The following is a 15,421-nucleotide window of genomic DNA, read 5'->3' on the forward strand; positions in this document are numbered from 1 at the left end:
TGTGTTTTTTTGAAGTTGTTATTAATAATGACCGAAAGATATGTATCAACAATAGCAGCGATTACCGATTTTTGTATGGACGATCGGAAATGCGTTGTGAATGGAGAAATTACTTTTGCAATCAAATAATGTGGTGAAAGTCAATTAGGATGCTGAATTAAAGATGCTTGAAGGTTTCGTTCGAGCCAGAATGCGAAATCAATACAAGGTTATGGTAAGTTAATGTAAATTGATACATTATTCTGTATGAAGTACAATTATGATATATTTTGTTTTACTATGGACAGACATTCCTTTATTCGGATCTCTCTTAATTCCCAAGTTAATGTGCGAGGACTATTTAAATGCCGATCGAAAAAACAGTTGTTGGGCAATTTTTAATGTAGAACATTTTTTTATTGTTTTGAAATAAATAATGCTTTTTAAATTATGATTTATTTTTTCAAATGGGTCTTTCAGGCCCAGTTCGTACTAAAATGCAAGTGATTTTTTTTGTACACAGAAGGTTCAATCAGGAATGCTAAGTTTTTCCTTTTCTAGTAAAAATGTGTGAAAAAAAAAAGGTTTGGGATTGACGATGATTCTTAAATCAAAATTTGGCATTTGATTGCAAACATTTGCTAATATGAGATCTCCCTTATATACCATTTTGAATTTACAGCCGTATCTCCACCGTCTGAAAATCAAAGCAATTTAAGTGGAAGGGGAAGTCAATTGCAGTATGAACCACTGTACGACATACGTTCAGGGCAAATGCAGTGGCAAAAGTTAAATTTAAATATTAATTAAATACCACCAGCTCCGTTCATGTTTCGTATCCATGTATCCAGTAAAAACATCAGTCTTAATGGTGCAAGTAGTTGGGATATATAAGAAAATTCCTTTAATGGTAGAATTTAAAGTGATTCGTCGATTTCACCCATGGGGAACTGAAATACGGTTCTCGTATGCTATACTGAGTTCAAATTTCCCGCGTCGTTCACTTTACTGGTCAACAATAGAGTGGTGTTACAATAAAATTTGCTAACTTTTTGACATTGGAATCATCAGTGGAAATTACGTTTGACGTAATACTGGCGTCAGCAATGCGGTGGATTACTGACGATAGATTAGTCTGATTGAGAGAGTTGGAATTAATAAAAATAAACTAGTAAAACGGTGGTTCAAAATATTATTACAAAGTAGACCCCTACGCCGCCCCGGTACGACGCCTATGGGTATTCTAGTATGTACGGCGATGAGCCGTGGTGACTTATCATCGGTGTCCGCGGTATTCGAATAGAGAAAAGCCTGGATGCGATGCCGGAAGTCTTGATGGCGGATCCTAGAACAACCTCGCGAATTCTCTAGAAGAAAGTATAGCGGTTAGGACCACCGGCGGGAATAAGCATACGAGTCCAGTCAATGGAAGAGTATGAGTCTAGTCAAATCCATTCCCGTCGAGTCAGAATTATTCTGTGAACAATCAGTTGTTTAGACAGTAATTATCTCGCTCTTAGAACCGTAATTTCTTGCATGGCAGTTTTTACTCGTAGATTTTTTTGGCGAAAATTTTCGTTTAAATGTGGATGGCTTAATAAACGACAATTATAGAAGAACAGTATTTTATAAAATTTAATAGGATTTAGTTAACAAAATTTTAAAACGATTTCATAACATTTTATTAGAGCATTTATCTACCTGATAATCTTAAAGTACCTACATCCAAAATTCCACAGCAACTGATTCAGAGATCTGGGGAATAGGAGACCAATAAAATTAGCCAATAGACAATAAACGAGAGACCGAGAGATAACAGACAGACGGAAAAGAAAAGATTGACATTTGGTGTTGCCCAAGTCGTAAAAGCCGAAGAAATTAGCTTTTCATCAAATGGATCCTATTATTATATCGTCCTAACTTGTGCTCGAGATGTAAAAACAGAAAGGGATTCGAGGAAGATAAGCTTTTAACAGAATTATATTTGGAAAAGAGAACAGGTGATGAATTTCGTTACTCGAAACTCAAGATTGAAAAAAGACTTTGGTTAAAATTAATTTAAAAAGACTTTCGAAGCAATTGGAAATGACAAGAAACGGAAATTTATGATTAAAATACCTTATTAGGCCTGAAAATCACCAAAATAGAAACACTGATACTTTACTGAAATTAAAAAATATAGACGTTTAAAGACATTGCGAGATTTGAAAAGTTTCAATGAAGAAGACGATAACTGTAATATTTTTCAGAAGTACATAAAAAAAATGAGGGAATGTCATTACATTGGTGGTGTGGACGATTAGAAAAATAGTTCTAAATATATACAAAATTTTGCAACAATCGGCCTAGCAGTTACGGAGATTACGCGTCTAATAAAAATCGACACAGACGACCAACAGACAGACGGAAACAGGAGACTACTTTTTTCTTTTCAAAATCTAAGGGTCATGAAACATCGAGAAAACATAAAAATGGCCGTTTGTCCGATGAAGTCAATTATTATAATTTTTTAGCTTACTTCGGAAGTAAATAACAAGCTGAACCCGTTGCTATATCATTGCATTAGTCAAGATACCATATGGAGAAATAAATATCTAAATCTAAAATTCGACTCAAAAAGGACTATATATATACAAACAAAACAATTATAAAAATCAGAGATGGATGCTGAAACAGCGCAGAAAAAAATTAGACCAACGCTCGTGAAAAGTCAGAATGGAGCATCTTTTTACAAATATCACTTCATTTTAAAAGTACCTATAAAATTTGGACTCGGACAGTGAAGCTGTGGTGTACTATGACTACGGGCACTCAGGAAAATCCGCTCCTGCTAAAGATCTATAATGATATATGGCAGGGAAATAAGAGAAAATACCCGAAGAACGAAACAGAAAATAAGGACAGTGGAAATAAAGATCTTACGAAAGATGATAGGAACTATGCCACGAGACAAACAGATCAACCGAAGTATGGAAGAGGAATCTAAGATCAGCGATGTTATAAAGGTGATGAAGGACAGAAAGGAGTGGAACAAGCCTATAGGAAGCATAGTGAATGCTAGACTTGCAAAGATATGTAATGGAGACCACCCAAGAGACGGACCCAAAACTTCCTGGATGATTGAACTAGCAAGATTGTGATGAAACCTTGGGGTTGGTGACGGTGACCATGTCGGTTCGCGTTTTGTCGATATCTCAAATGCCGCTGAGGCATGCCTAGCCGGTTTTGACGATGAAGTCCCTTTCACGTCATGGGGCTGGCGTCTTTTATGGGGGAAGTTGCTCGGGCACCAGTTCCTTCTTCGGAGAGGAGGGAGCATACTCAAACCGGAGAAACGAATTATTAATCAAAATTATGACTAAGGGTAATCCACAAGGATCAATTTTGGGTTCTCTATTAGATATTTTTTATGTCAACAATTTGGGTGTTAGGATTTTTTAAGATTTGTCTGATAGATATGTTCGACTTGTCGGATTACCGTCAATGTGAAAGTTTGACTTGAAAATGCAGTTACCAAAGACAAATTCTCAAAAATCCATTATTGTCTTCGATTGAGTTTTTTTTTTGTGCTATCTGAATAAATATTTATAAATGAGAGTTAATGAAGGGTAATATAATATATCAGAAGGTAATGACGCATCACACGTACCAAAGAAAAAAATAGAGAAAAAGGCAGATCTAGAGCTAGCGTACGAAAGTCTGATCTTCACAAAAATGCATAAGTAAGTCTTAAAGGATAAGATAGTGTCAATGTAGTCCATGAGTGAAGTACCTGTATTTAAAAAAAAAGACAATAATGTATCTTCGAACTGTCATTCGTGATTACAGTGGTTCTAATTTCATGAAATAATTGTTGCGCTTGTGTTCATTTTTACACTTTTTTCACACCAAAGTGGCATAAAAACATCTTATGCATAAGCGCTGGTTTAAATTTTACTACTCTAAAATGTGGAACTCTAGTTTCCTAAAAAAGATCAACTGGTGAACTCTAGCTTCAAATAAAATAAAATTAATGGATGTGTTCCTAGGTGTGTATAATGAAAAATGTATTTTTGTTGTTTGCTAAAAGATTTCACGCCTATTTTCATAACATTTCACGAATTCACAACACAATAACGAGCCACAGACGAACACCACAGTTCTGATCTAATAAACGATATCGATTCGTAGAATGCAAAAGAGTGCTGTCATGTTATGACTAAATAGTGCCTGTTTAGAAAGTACATTGGATTTTCTATTCAACCGTTTTTTTTTTTTTTTTTGTAAATGTAAAATGTTACCAATGCATCCAACCTAATAAATTTACAGTAACAACAATTTGTATGGAAGACACAGTTAAAGGCAAAAAAGCAAAAACAGTCCTAGTAATTGGAAACGTAATTTTTCGCAAATCGGGTTGTTTATATCTCTTACTATATACTATGCGAATAAACATCCACAAATTTCGACGAGCACACGAGCTATCTACATTGTAGATAATCTCCAACTTTATAGATGACTTGACATTAAAGCTTTCAATTGTTCCGAATAATACCATTTGTAGCGAACATATGGAATGACTAAGTGTTATTTCACAGTCCAACAATCTTACCTCGATTAGCTTGCAAAAATCTTTATCATTTAATTAGCGCCCTAGTTAAGCTGGTGTATTATCTTGCGCTAGAGAGTAGACTGGTCAAACAATGATTAATGAAAAATACATTTTTTCTTCTATGCGCATTTGAATTTTAGCTACGGCTGTCAAAGCAAATTGATTTAAATTAAAACCACCTGTCATATATTTTTTAACTTCATCCGCCCACTTAATATCAGGCCGCGCCGCAATAAAAAGCAATTGTAAACAATGCACAAACAATTAATCACCTAACTACAATGGTCACATTATCTAAGGACGTAATATATACCATCTCTGCTCTCTTCCGACTTTGTCACTTTCGCCGTGATGGCAAGTGTCCGAGAGTTGGAAGTTGTTAGATTACATGTGTAAACGAGCGCGACCTTATAAGAACCTCTTTAAATAAAAATTTATGAAATAGCATACGTCTATTCGACGGTAATATAAATCAAAGGCGTGCGTTTCCTATAAAAAGTTAACATCATAATTTATGTTATGGCTTTGGGCTAATTATATATGATGGAGCCGAGCTCGTTTGTTGAAATACGAAATAACTCGGTTTATCTGAACACTGATCCTCTCCTTTGTTATTAGCGGATGATGCTGTTGATTCTTGGATGGATACCTCCTTCGCCTTTATTAACCAAATCGTTACAGACAATATCTGCCTCATACACATCTGCTATTCACATTGGTTAAAGAATCATTATTTGTTTAAAAAGTGCTATGAAACAAGCGTTAGTCTTTTACTCCGAAGGGAGGCATTGTTAGCGCATAATGGAGATGTGCGTAAAATAAAGCATTATTATTATTTCAACAGTACTTCGCTCAGCAGTGTGTCAAAAGCACATTGGCAGTCGTAAAATGTAATGGTCTCTCAACAGTCAGCGATAAATAAAAGTATCCGCAAAGTTAAACGTATGATCCTCATTCGCCATTCAGCGTTGCTAACTGTTCAACTCGTGACGTTCCATTATTCCACATTGACGAATTGGTTTTTGGAACTCGTTTTGCATTTTCGGACTCGTTTCCAGCGGCGGCTGCTCAAGGTTTAAAATTTTGTATTTTGTTTTAGAGTTTTATACAATGTTGTTCACCTGTGCTGTAGAATTTCTACGAAAGATTTAGGCTCAATCATTTGGGCGGACATTTAAAAATAATCCTAGAGTAGGTATTGTTGAACTACGATTGATCGTAATAGATATTTACGATATGTGTATCGTAATGTGGAATTTTATGATACGCGATGGAAAAATTGTCCAACGAGCCGAAGGGAGTTGGATAATCCATCAAGTATCGTAAAGAAACATTACGATACAAATATTGTACAACGTTTTATCTACTTTCAATAATTTTCATAATAATTAACACAGATATTTTTGTAATTTTTTAAATTGTTTTTATGGAGAAAAAATAAGGCGGCTAAATTAGTAACCCTAGTTACTGATTTGTTTACGTTTTTCACAAGCGTTCAGTGAAAGCAATTTATGTGCAAAAATTAGTGATTCAGAGGATAATTTGCCTTCTGATATTGAAGTGGCTGCTCAATCTGCTATCTGCTATCGATACGTTAGTTCCTGGTAAATCTAAAGAACGTTACGAGATAGCGTACAAATATTTTGATGAATGGATGGAAGTTAAGAAAATTGGTGACGTTTCTGAACAAGGTGATGCATTCCTATTTTGCTGAACAAGCAGAGAAGTTAAAACCATCCTCCTTATGGTGACGATATTCCATGTTGCGAACTTTAGTGTTGATTACGAAGAATATTGATATTACTGAATATCATCAGGTTGTGGATTTCTTCTCGGAAATCAGAAGGTTACCGACCCAGAAAATCGTTTATTTTTTCCAAAGAAGAGATAAATCAATTTCTTAAGAAAATAAATGATAAGGATTTCTTATTTATGAAGGCAAATTGCAGCTCATATTAATAAAAAACAATCTCAAATTTATATAGTTTCAGGTTGTTTTGATAGTCGAAGTGCTTGGTGCTTGTCGACACGAGGAGATGACAAATTTGACGACAAGAGACGTTAGAGCCTAAAAAGAATTTAACAAGATCACCTTACTGAATTCAAAAACTAAAATTATGTAGAATTTGCTATAACGAGAGGAAATTTTCAGGGAATAATTAACATGTTGCTTGGTCATAGAGGCTGGAAGTCGGATAGCATGGCAGAAGGATATGTTGAAATATCTGTCGAAAATAAGAAAATAATTGCTGCAAAAATAATGGGTTCTTCAGTTACTGTGGGTTCAACAAATTAGGCCACGGTGGAGAAGCGCAGCTTCAACATAGGAGCAGCGTCTGGAGTTAACTTTATAAATGTTTCAAACTGTGTAATTTATGTTAATAAATGGTTTTGCAACTTTCTTTTCTAAAAGTCACTCTTTACCGCACTAGTTCTGTAATTGTTCCTTTACCGCACTTAGTGCGGTAAAAACTACCATTACAATATCAAAGAAAAACCTGTAATCTGCACATTACATAATGAAAGTAGATAAACATAATTAAGATACTGATTTTTTTTGATAAAACGTGAACACGTTAATGTTAACAGTTACGGTATACGTATAAAAGACTGATTTCCATAACTTGCAACTAAATTTGTTTTCGACTATTCAGGCCGCGTTGCACACTTAGGCTGGTTCACATTTGTGAAACTTATTGTCTGTCTACAGTATTTTGCTAATAGCTGTTCTGGTACCTAGAATTTTGAAAACAGCAGACTAATAGATTTTTAATTTAGTTCTATCTTTCAATAAACATTGCGCTAAATAAACGGTTTTAACAAAGCTTCACAACATTAAATAGGACTGTATTAGTTAAGAAAAAGGACTACATCAAGATTATTTAATACGAATGGCCCCTAATCAACGTGCCCCAATATTTTCTATATAAACGTTTTGACGTTTCATTCTAGTAACATTTTACTTTCATCTTGTAAAATGAAAAGTCCACTGCTTGAAGGCTTCAAATGTTTTAGGGTTACTACAAACATAGTTAGTCGCTACACAAAATTTATCTGTTTATCCCCTCCAAAGAGTTGTTGACGTCATCTCAAAATTGTGATAAATATAAATAAATCCTGCCCAAAATGCCTATATTTGTGATTTATCAGTTATATATGTAAATTTTTTATATTGTAGGTGAATATAGTGGGAAAAATAATCAAAATTGTACAACAAAATTTTACAGTTTTTCTTAGAAAGTACTGAACCAATCGCTCTGACATTTAGCAGATGTTTTAACGTTATAATCCGTTTAACAGATCGCTAGTCTGTCTGTCTCCACCGAATTTTGTGACGTCTTCTCAAAAGTTTGATAATTAAATCGTATTTATTTTAAAATACATTTTTGTATTTGTGGTTTATATATTCTTCTAGATTTTGTTATATAAAGTCTTTAGTCCATTTTCAGCCTTAGTATGGTCAGGTATAGCTAGACCATAGGTGAATTTGCTCATGATCTGAACCACGAAGACATTTCAACTACGATAATTACGTCTAATATAAAAATTATAATTATATGCACAATTAATAATAATGATTTGTTTTTAAAAAAAAGTAGAGAATCCGCAATTCGCATCCGGGATACTACCGAGATCGAAGTTTCAACGGTTTCAATAATAATTAATTAATTAGTTAATTCATTATTTATTTATTTATTCAGTAAAGTGTTGACGCAAAAATGCCAATAAAGATTGGAATTTCAAAAACTGCCGCATCAGTTTCCAGATTTCACTTTTTTGGAGTATCCGTTGTCATTTTATGTTAGCGTAAATCTCTTGCTTCCATTCACATGTTTCTTCTTTTATTCAGCATTTTTATTAGTGCACCGTTTCACGTTTCTTCAGTGCTTTGGATTTAAATCCCCAGTTTATCATTATTCCAAAATTTGGCTTGGTATCTGCTCTATAAATTATAAAATATAACATACTTTTTACTTGTGGTTTATGAATTTGCCTTGTTTTTGTTTATTATTACAATTTTTATAGTTCAATATTTTTCCTTGTTAAATACAGGTACAACCGCGTTGGTTTTGGATCTAAAGGGTCCTAGAATCGAAATCCGATGTATCCATTTTTTTTTCCTACTCATACCATAAATTATAACGGTCACTTTGATTTTATAATTTTTAAGAGAACCTAAATTTGTTGGACCCAACATCAAGAGGTGTCAATAAGTTGGACCAGTTTTTTTTTGTATTAAGAAAATCTCGTTCTTTCTTTAATTACAAAATGGCAGGAAATTCTTTTTTTACATTGAAAAAATTAGGCAAGTTATCAAATACACAGAAGCAATCGTAAATTGTGACCATCGGGCGTCTCCGCATCTTGTTCTGAGCTTATTGTTTCTTAGAATAATGTGTATCAATGCAAAATCTAGTCTTCGAGCACTGTTTTCTTTGATATTTAGATGTGTATGGTAGTTGTGCGTAACACCTTATTTATAATTTATTTTATTGAATGAATTAAAAATGGCTGTCTCTATTGTCCAGAAAATTTGAGAATATAGTTTTACTATTGTTACAATTAAACTCCACATTTCCAAACTGAATTACGTTTCAAAAAATTTTGTAATGAAAAAATTCACTTGAAACATGCGAAGAGCTTATCTACCTTTACTAAACATATATATTTATTTTAATTTGTAGGGGTTATCATAAAAAAAAACAAATTTTATAAACTCTCGAAACTGTTGGATAAGTTGTATTGCACTACATGGGCGAGGGAAATTCTGTCGAAATGACCTTCAATAATTTTTTTTTCACATTAATATTCATATTATATTGTTTTATATGTCTTTGCGAGTTAGATTTTGTTCCGCATTTCGTACCTTTATTTTCAAACTTCGTTATAACATTACCCACTACAACTATATACATGTACATATAATACTGAGCTGAATCCCGACCGTTAGCTAAGGATGTATTGTAACAGGCTCCATTGAGAAAATACCTACTATCATTACCTACAGAGTACAAAAAATTAGGTCTGTCGTTTCCATCTGTCTATCTGCCATCTGTCCTCTGCCTGTATCGATCTATTTTTATTAGACAGGTAATCTTCGAAATACTACTAACAAATAACGTGTGCATGGTAAAACGTTAATTAAAATTCGGGTCATCATCCCTGCCAACAGTTTGATGATGCCCCCTCAAAATTCTCTTTAATAAATTTAAATTTTAGAAAATAACGTACTTGTGGTTTATGAATCCACCTTCATTTTTTACTCCAGGCATCCACATTTTTTGACAAAAATGGTTCGATTGCCTCATGGCTCACAATTTTTTGTAGACGAAAATTTGAAAATGCAGTATGCCTATATTTAATAATAAGAAAACAAGAATTAGCATCATAACAGAACTATGTATTCAAAATGATATTCAGAATGTTTTGCTTAATCGTTGCATTTTCTAGATGTATAAATATAATCTATCGAAGTTAAGCATGTACTGATAATTTATTTTTTCGCATTGGTTATCTGATTTAAATATATGGCATTATCTGTGTCTGTGCGGATGATGTAATACATAAAAATCGCAAATATTTTTTTTACTTTATTATTTCGAAGAAGCTGTATTTGTCCGAATGTGTTTTAGGGGAGATGGAAGTTCTGTCTAAATAAATTTAGATCAATTTTTTGGTGTATTTAATTCTTATGAAACAGTTTAGATTTTTACGTAGTTGCTGTTATTTTTATAAATCCTCTTACTGCTATATCGACTTTAGATTCACACTTGTCGTTTCAAGTACCAACCAAATTTTTGCCAAAGACATATTTTCGAAGGCTATTTCTAAATCTGTAAAAGACATCCTTGTTTGTCTATCGTTTTCGCGATTATTTCCTTTAAAAAAATATATATCAAACTCCTTCTAAAACCACAATGTGTTTCGCCATGCTGCTGTTTTTTCACTTTGTGTACTCTCTTTTTAACAATTCTCATCAATTTTCTTTGTATGTGTTTTTTGACATTCTCATTGTTTCTTATAACCAGGCTTCGGCATCGCGGGAGTGATGCTCTTTGCCTTTCACAAAGTACCGACAACTGTTTTTTGAAACCCAGGCAACTGCGAGCACGAATTATGTACGTGGCTCAGCAGATACCATATGATCAACAAAACTGTTATTTAGGGTAGGCTGTAATTTTAATATCCGCACACTTCCTAATTGTTTCCAATAAACAGCCTACTCTAAATAGAAATTTTGTGGACCATATGATATTATTATCATCTCCTACACGCTTATTTCTTCGTTAATTTCTTTATTCTACTAAGCACCACTACGGAACCAGAAATGCTTAGATGTTAAATCAAATAAAATTCAAAAGCTGTGTTTCTACGAGTTCAATTTGTTTGAAAGTAATGTTACAAGTAACCCTAAGTTATTTGAAGTGAACGATAATAAATATTGAAACAAAAACCTTATTGACAAAAAATACAAAAAACTTGGATATAATACGTAGGTACATATTTACAGATGATGGTTCAATATAAAAGAAAGAACTACGAATAAATTTTAGAGGCGTAAATACGGCTTGAAGCGGGTGATTGCAGGTGCCTGATAAAGCTAAATGAATGTTGTTTAGTTACAGGTAACAAAAAGCTGTTTCCTTGTATTTCCCTGAGATGGCGTTTGGTCATTGTTCTGATATACAGGTGTTCAAAAAATTGTTTATCCAAATTTCCTTTCGAGATATGTATCACCATATTTTTGATTCACTATTTTGTACTTTCATTATTCATAATAATTTTGGAGGTATTTTGTGTTTATCCTTTGTTTTCTTCACTTTATAATATAGCAAGAAACTTTTTAAAAATTGTTTAGGATGAATCTGACAACAGTAGCGAATTTTTCACGGTTTTTTATTTAACTCTGTCTAAATCGCTATCTAGTTTATTAATTGAACGTCAAATTGACGCAATAATTGTATATAATCCTGTCAATAATAATTTTTGAAAACCACAATTAAGATAAAATGAAAATTTACTATAAAATTTTAGTGAATCAGTCAAGAATAAAACTTAGCTGGTTTTAAAAAAATTCTTCGAACTGACAATAATTCAGCCTTCCATGACGAGCCGCCCTTGCCCACTTTGGCCAAACGTATGCCATGTTTCCGTCCACGCAACAGCCCCTTCGGCTACTTTCCGGTTCCCATAAAATATTCTATTTGTTTATGAAAATGTACATGATTAAATAGTATCCGTTGTATAACTGCCTAGGATATCTGCCGTGGCCATCCGAAAGCTTTCCTTATCCAGTTACCATCAGACTTCGAGAGCAGTAAATCATTATTTAAGAGCGAATTCGATTTACATAACTAATGAACTTACCATTCCAGTCAACCAGCCGCCAGTCAAATCAACCACCTAAACCGCAACAATACGAGAGGAATTAATTGCTGTTTGTTTACGAGAATCATACAATCTGACACCTGTTTGTCGGTATTTGGTTCATTAAAACAGCGAAAAAGAGATTTTTTCGCAGTTACGGGATGAGTTTTTCGGAATCTGGCCGTCCTTGATTGTGCACCTTCGCTGTGACGCTAACCAAGATAAACTGTAAATTGGTAAACTCCAGGCGAAACAAATTGAGAAATACGAAGTGCAGGCAGTGATTTATTTGGTACAAGGAACGCATTATTAATAGGATGAGAGATGGGTGTTTTTCTGCACAATGCACAGAGCTTCAATACCTTGCTTGTCATTTGCGATTTATTTTCGGAACCGTTACTTCATTACAATATCAAAAAATTAAAAAGAAACCAAACATTCAACGAACTGATAAGAACGCACGCTGAACAAGCTGCCAGTTGTGAAACGAAAGTGTAAATGTTTGATTTCCATCTTACAAGCTACCTACTTAACTAACAATTTTACTTAAGTATATCACGTTACAATTTGTTGGCTTACTATGTAGAGCATGTAATTAGAACGCGTTATGACATTTTAGTGATGGCGATATTACTAACTACGCTATAAAACGAAACTTACATTAACGTCGTTAATATCAACTAAATGAATAAATTGGCTATAAAATAATAAATCAAAAGCTTGTAAAAGTGGATAAGGTAAAGGTTTAATTTTAGAATAAATTGCTTCTATCATTTAGAGTCTAAGTTGTTTCCTAGTCCAAACAGGAATTTCACTTCTATGGCACTCCGCTGCAGTCGTTCGTGATCTGTTTCGCTTTAGTTCTGGTTAATCATCCTTCTTTACCTGGAACTGTACTTACTTTCTTTTTTACGAATAGGGTATTATAACAGTGGAATACTTTTGCTATAATTTACGTGACGTGGTACAAGCACATAATTGTGCATAAAATACAGAAGAAATTTATCTTACAACTTACAACCTTACAATATTTAATACTTTTTATGCAACGATACTACAGACTGCAATTATGTCAGATTTATAGGGCACTTTTAGAATTATCTTACGCATACACTTTACGTTATAGTAGTAAAGCAAATAAATTATGTTCACCATACTAGTAACTTATTATTAACATCGCTCACGCCAATTTCGGCTATCAACAAAGATCTATAAATTCGTTCAAAACACCAAAAAAATGTGTGGATATAATTATTCCGGCAATTTACGCCACCTTTACCTTTTTCTTTCTTCACACACACACGCTAAATTAAGTGGACGATGAACCGAATATTATCGGAAAATTAATATTTTGCGTCCCTCAACGTGTTAAAAATTCACGACACGTTGTTAAAAAAATGAAGCTCGGTTTATCGTCCCGAATCAAACCTAAACTAAATTTAGAATTATCCTACTCTACACGATCCTCATTCCCCTCATTCCGTGGGTTGAGGAAGGCACGGGTTTCCAATAATTTGATCGGCGATTCTGCTTGCCTCTCTAAGACCGCTCAAAAAAGCTCCATGGACAGTCGCGGGGTAGTTTCTAATTGTGTGCTCCCCTGCAAAGAAGACCCTGGCGGGGCCCGATGTGACCGATACTCCCTGGCTACTCGGCGGAATCACGGGTGATGCCAATAAATCGTAATCGCTTCCGGAACTACCGACAGCCACAAAACTGTACGATCCTCTTGACCACGGATCAGCTCTCCATCGAGTGACGACCGTTTCTTTAGGTTGGGGTACCCCGGATTGTCCGAAAATTCCTCGTAGGACGGCGATGCATCTAATACAAATTTTTATTAATTCGGTATTGATGTAGCTACTATCGGTGAGAGAGATGGGAGTAATTTTTATTATTAGACGTACAAGAAGTAAGAGATGTTTAATAGCGTTTCAATCCGCACGTTTTCGTATTATGCGTAATAAAAAGGAGTTGTAGCCGAGTGGATGTAAATGGCTAACTGTACTTAGCTGATAAGTGTCAAGTGAAATAAAAAATACCCCTATATTCTTAAACGCTAGCATTAATGTTGTTTTTCATATTTGTTAAAGTAACGTATATAATTTCTTATTTCCAGTTCACTTAACACTGAATACATAGACACATATTACCATTTAGAGAACGTAGAAATTCTAGGTTGTCTCCCTAGGTACGAAAGTAACAAACAAAAATAGCAGTTTATTTATTGTCGCCATATTTCCAGTGCAGAAGTACTAAAGTGTGTACAAATTGAATAGCTCGTCAAACTTATTGTCCAACAAGAATCCTAACTTTAAGTCCGCAACTTTAAAAATCAAAATATGCCTTCTTTGGAACGTGGAAGAACTTTTGTTAATCTGGTATACAACAATGCAAGAACTCGATGGAACAAGTGTAAAAACGAACGGAAATCGTATTATTAGGCTCATCAAATTTTCTAATGTCTCTAAGGAAATTATTTTTGTGGATATGTAGTACGCCTTGAAGCAGTTAAGGGATATCTTTCAAAATCAGCAGATTTAAACAAATATTTTCTCCTTTAATTAGAATCAACAAAAGCAATGGCAGAAGTGTGAAACTTTTCGATTTGTTACAAATACCACCAAGTTGTAGAAAAATCAATGTTTAGTTGCATAACCTCTTGCCTCACTCACTACGAGGTATCGTCGAGCCAGGGAACACACTTCTACCGAAATGTTTTGCCATTGCTCTTGTATTGTTCCCTTGAAGATTATGAAAAAAAAAATCTAATTTGCCGATATAGATGATTCCTGAGGTGTTCAATCGGGTTAAGATCGGGTGAATTGAACGGCCATCGTTAAGTTGCTAAGAAATCAGATCCATTTCCCCAGTAATTCTAACATCTCAACAATATTTTCATACCACACATGGGGTTGCAAAATTTTGGAAGAAAAAACTACACAATGAAATGAAAATCAGAATTTTATTCCCTGCAGAATTTCGATCATGGGAAATGTTTCAATCGAATAAAGAAAACTATATCGAGTGAGATTCCCATTTTCCTTCTACTCTCAAAATAGAACTTACATATTTCCAGGTTTTCCTCATGTTCCTGGTATATTATGTTTTCTTTTCGTTATATTCTTCTAGAATTAATCCGTATTTTCTGATTTCCAGTTTAATCTGCGTACTGTAATCAATTTATTTTGGTGATATTCCGATCTCAGTATTGTCGAAAATCATGTAACAAGTGGTCACATTCATTTCGGCAATATTTGTATTCAATGAAACGGCCAGATCGCAAAAGAGTGTCTGATCAAAGTCCGCTTTTGTTATAAAAATTGCAAGTACCAGTAACACGTTGGTTATAGAAAGGTTACCTTTGGAAATTTAACGTTTTTAGTTGTCGTATGCTTACTGCTTCTGGCAGATTGTCAGGTCAGGAATTTGTAGATGAATTGTGTATTTTTTCAAAATTTTCATTGCATTTGAATTTATTGT

At 34.0% G+C, this 15,421-nt stretch overlaps 1 protein-coding gene across 1 annotated transcript in view; it reads right to left on the reverse strand.

The window, feature by feature from the left end:
* Window positions 1-12,301: 12,301 nt before the first annotated feature.
* Su(var)3-3 (Suppressor of variegation 3-3) overlaps window positions 12,302-15,421 on the reverse strand; it is a 597,292-nt gene continuing 594,172 nt past the window's right edge. Inside the window, exon 7 of the mRNA XM_064056423.1 lies at window positions 12,302-13,762. Within this exon, the coding sequence (XP_063912493.1) occupies window positions 13,414-13,762 (349 nt within the window). The 3' untranslated portion in view covers window positions 12,302-13,413. The remainder of the gene's footprint in view (window positions 13,763-15,421) is intronic.

Source organism: Zophobas morio, unplaced genomic scaffold (assembly GCF_036711695.1).
Source record: "Zophobas morio isolate AGI-343-1 ecotype UQ-CSIRO unplaced genomic scaffold, CSIRO_AGI_Zmor_V1 ptg000014l, whole genome shotgun sequence".
In the NCBI taxonomy this organism is placed as follows: Eukaryota; Metazoa; Arthropoda; class Insecta; order Coleoptera; family Tenebrionidae; genus Zophobas; species Zophobas morio.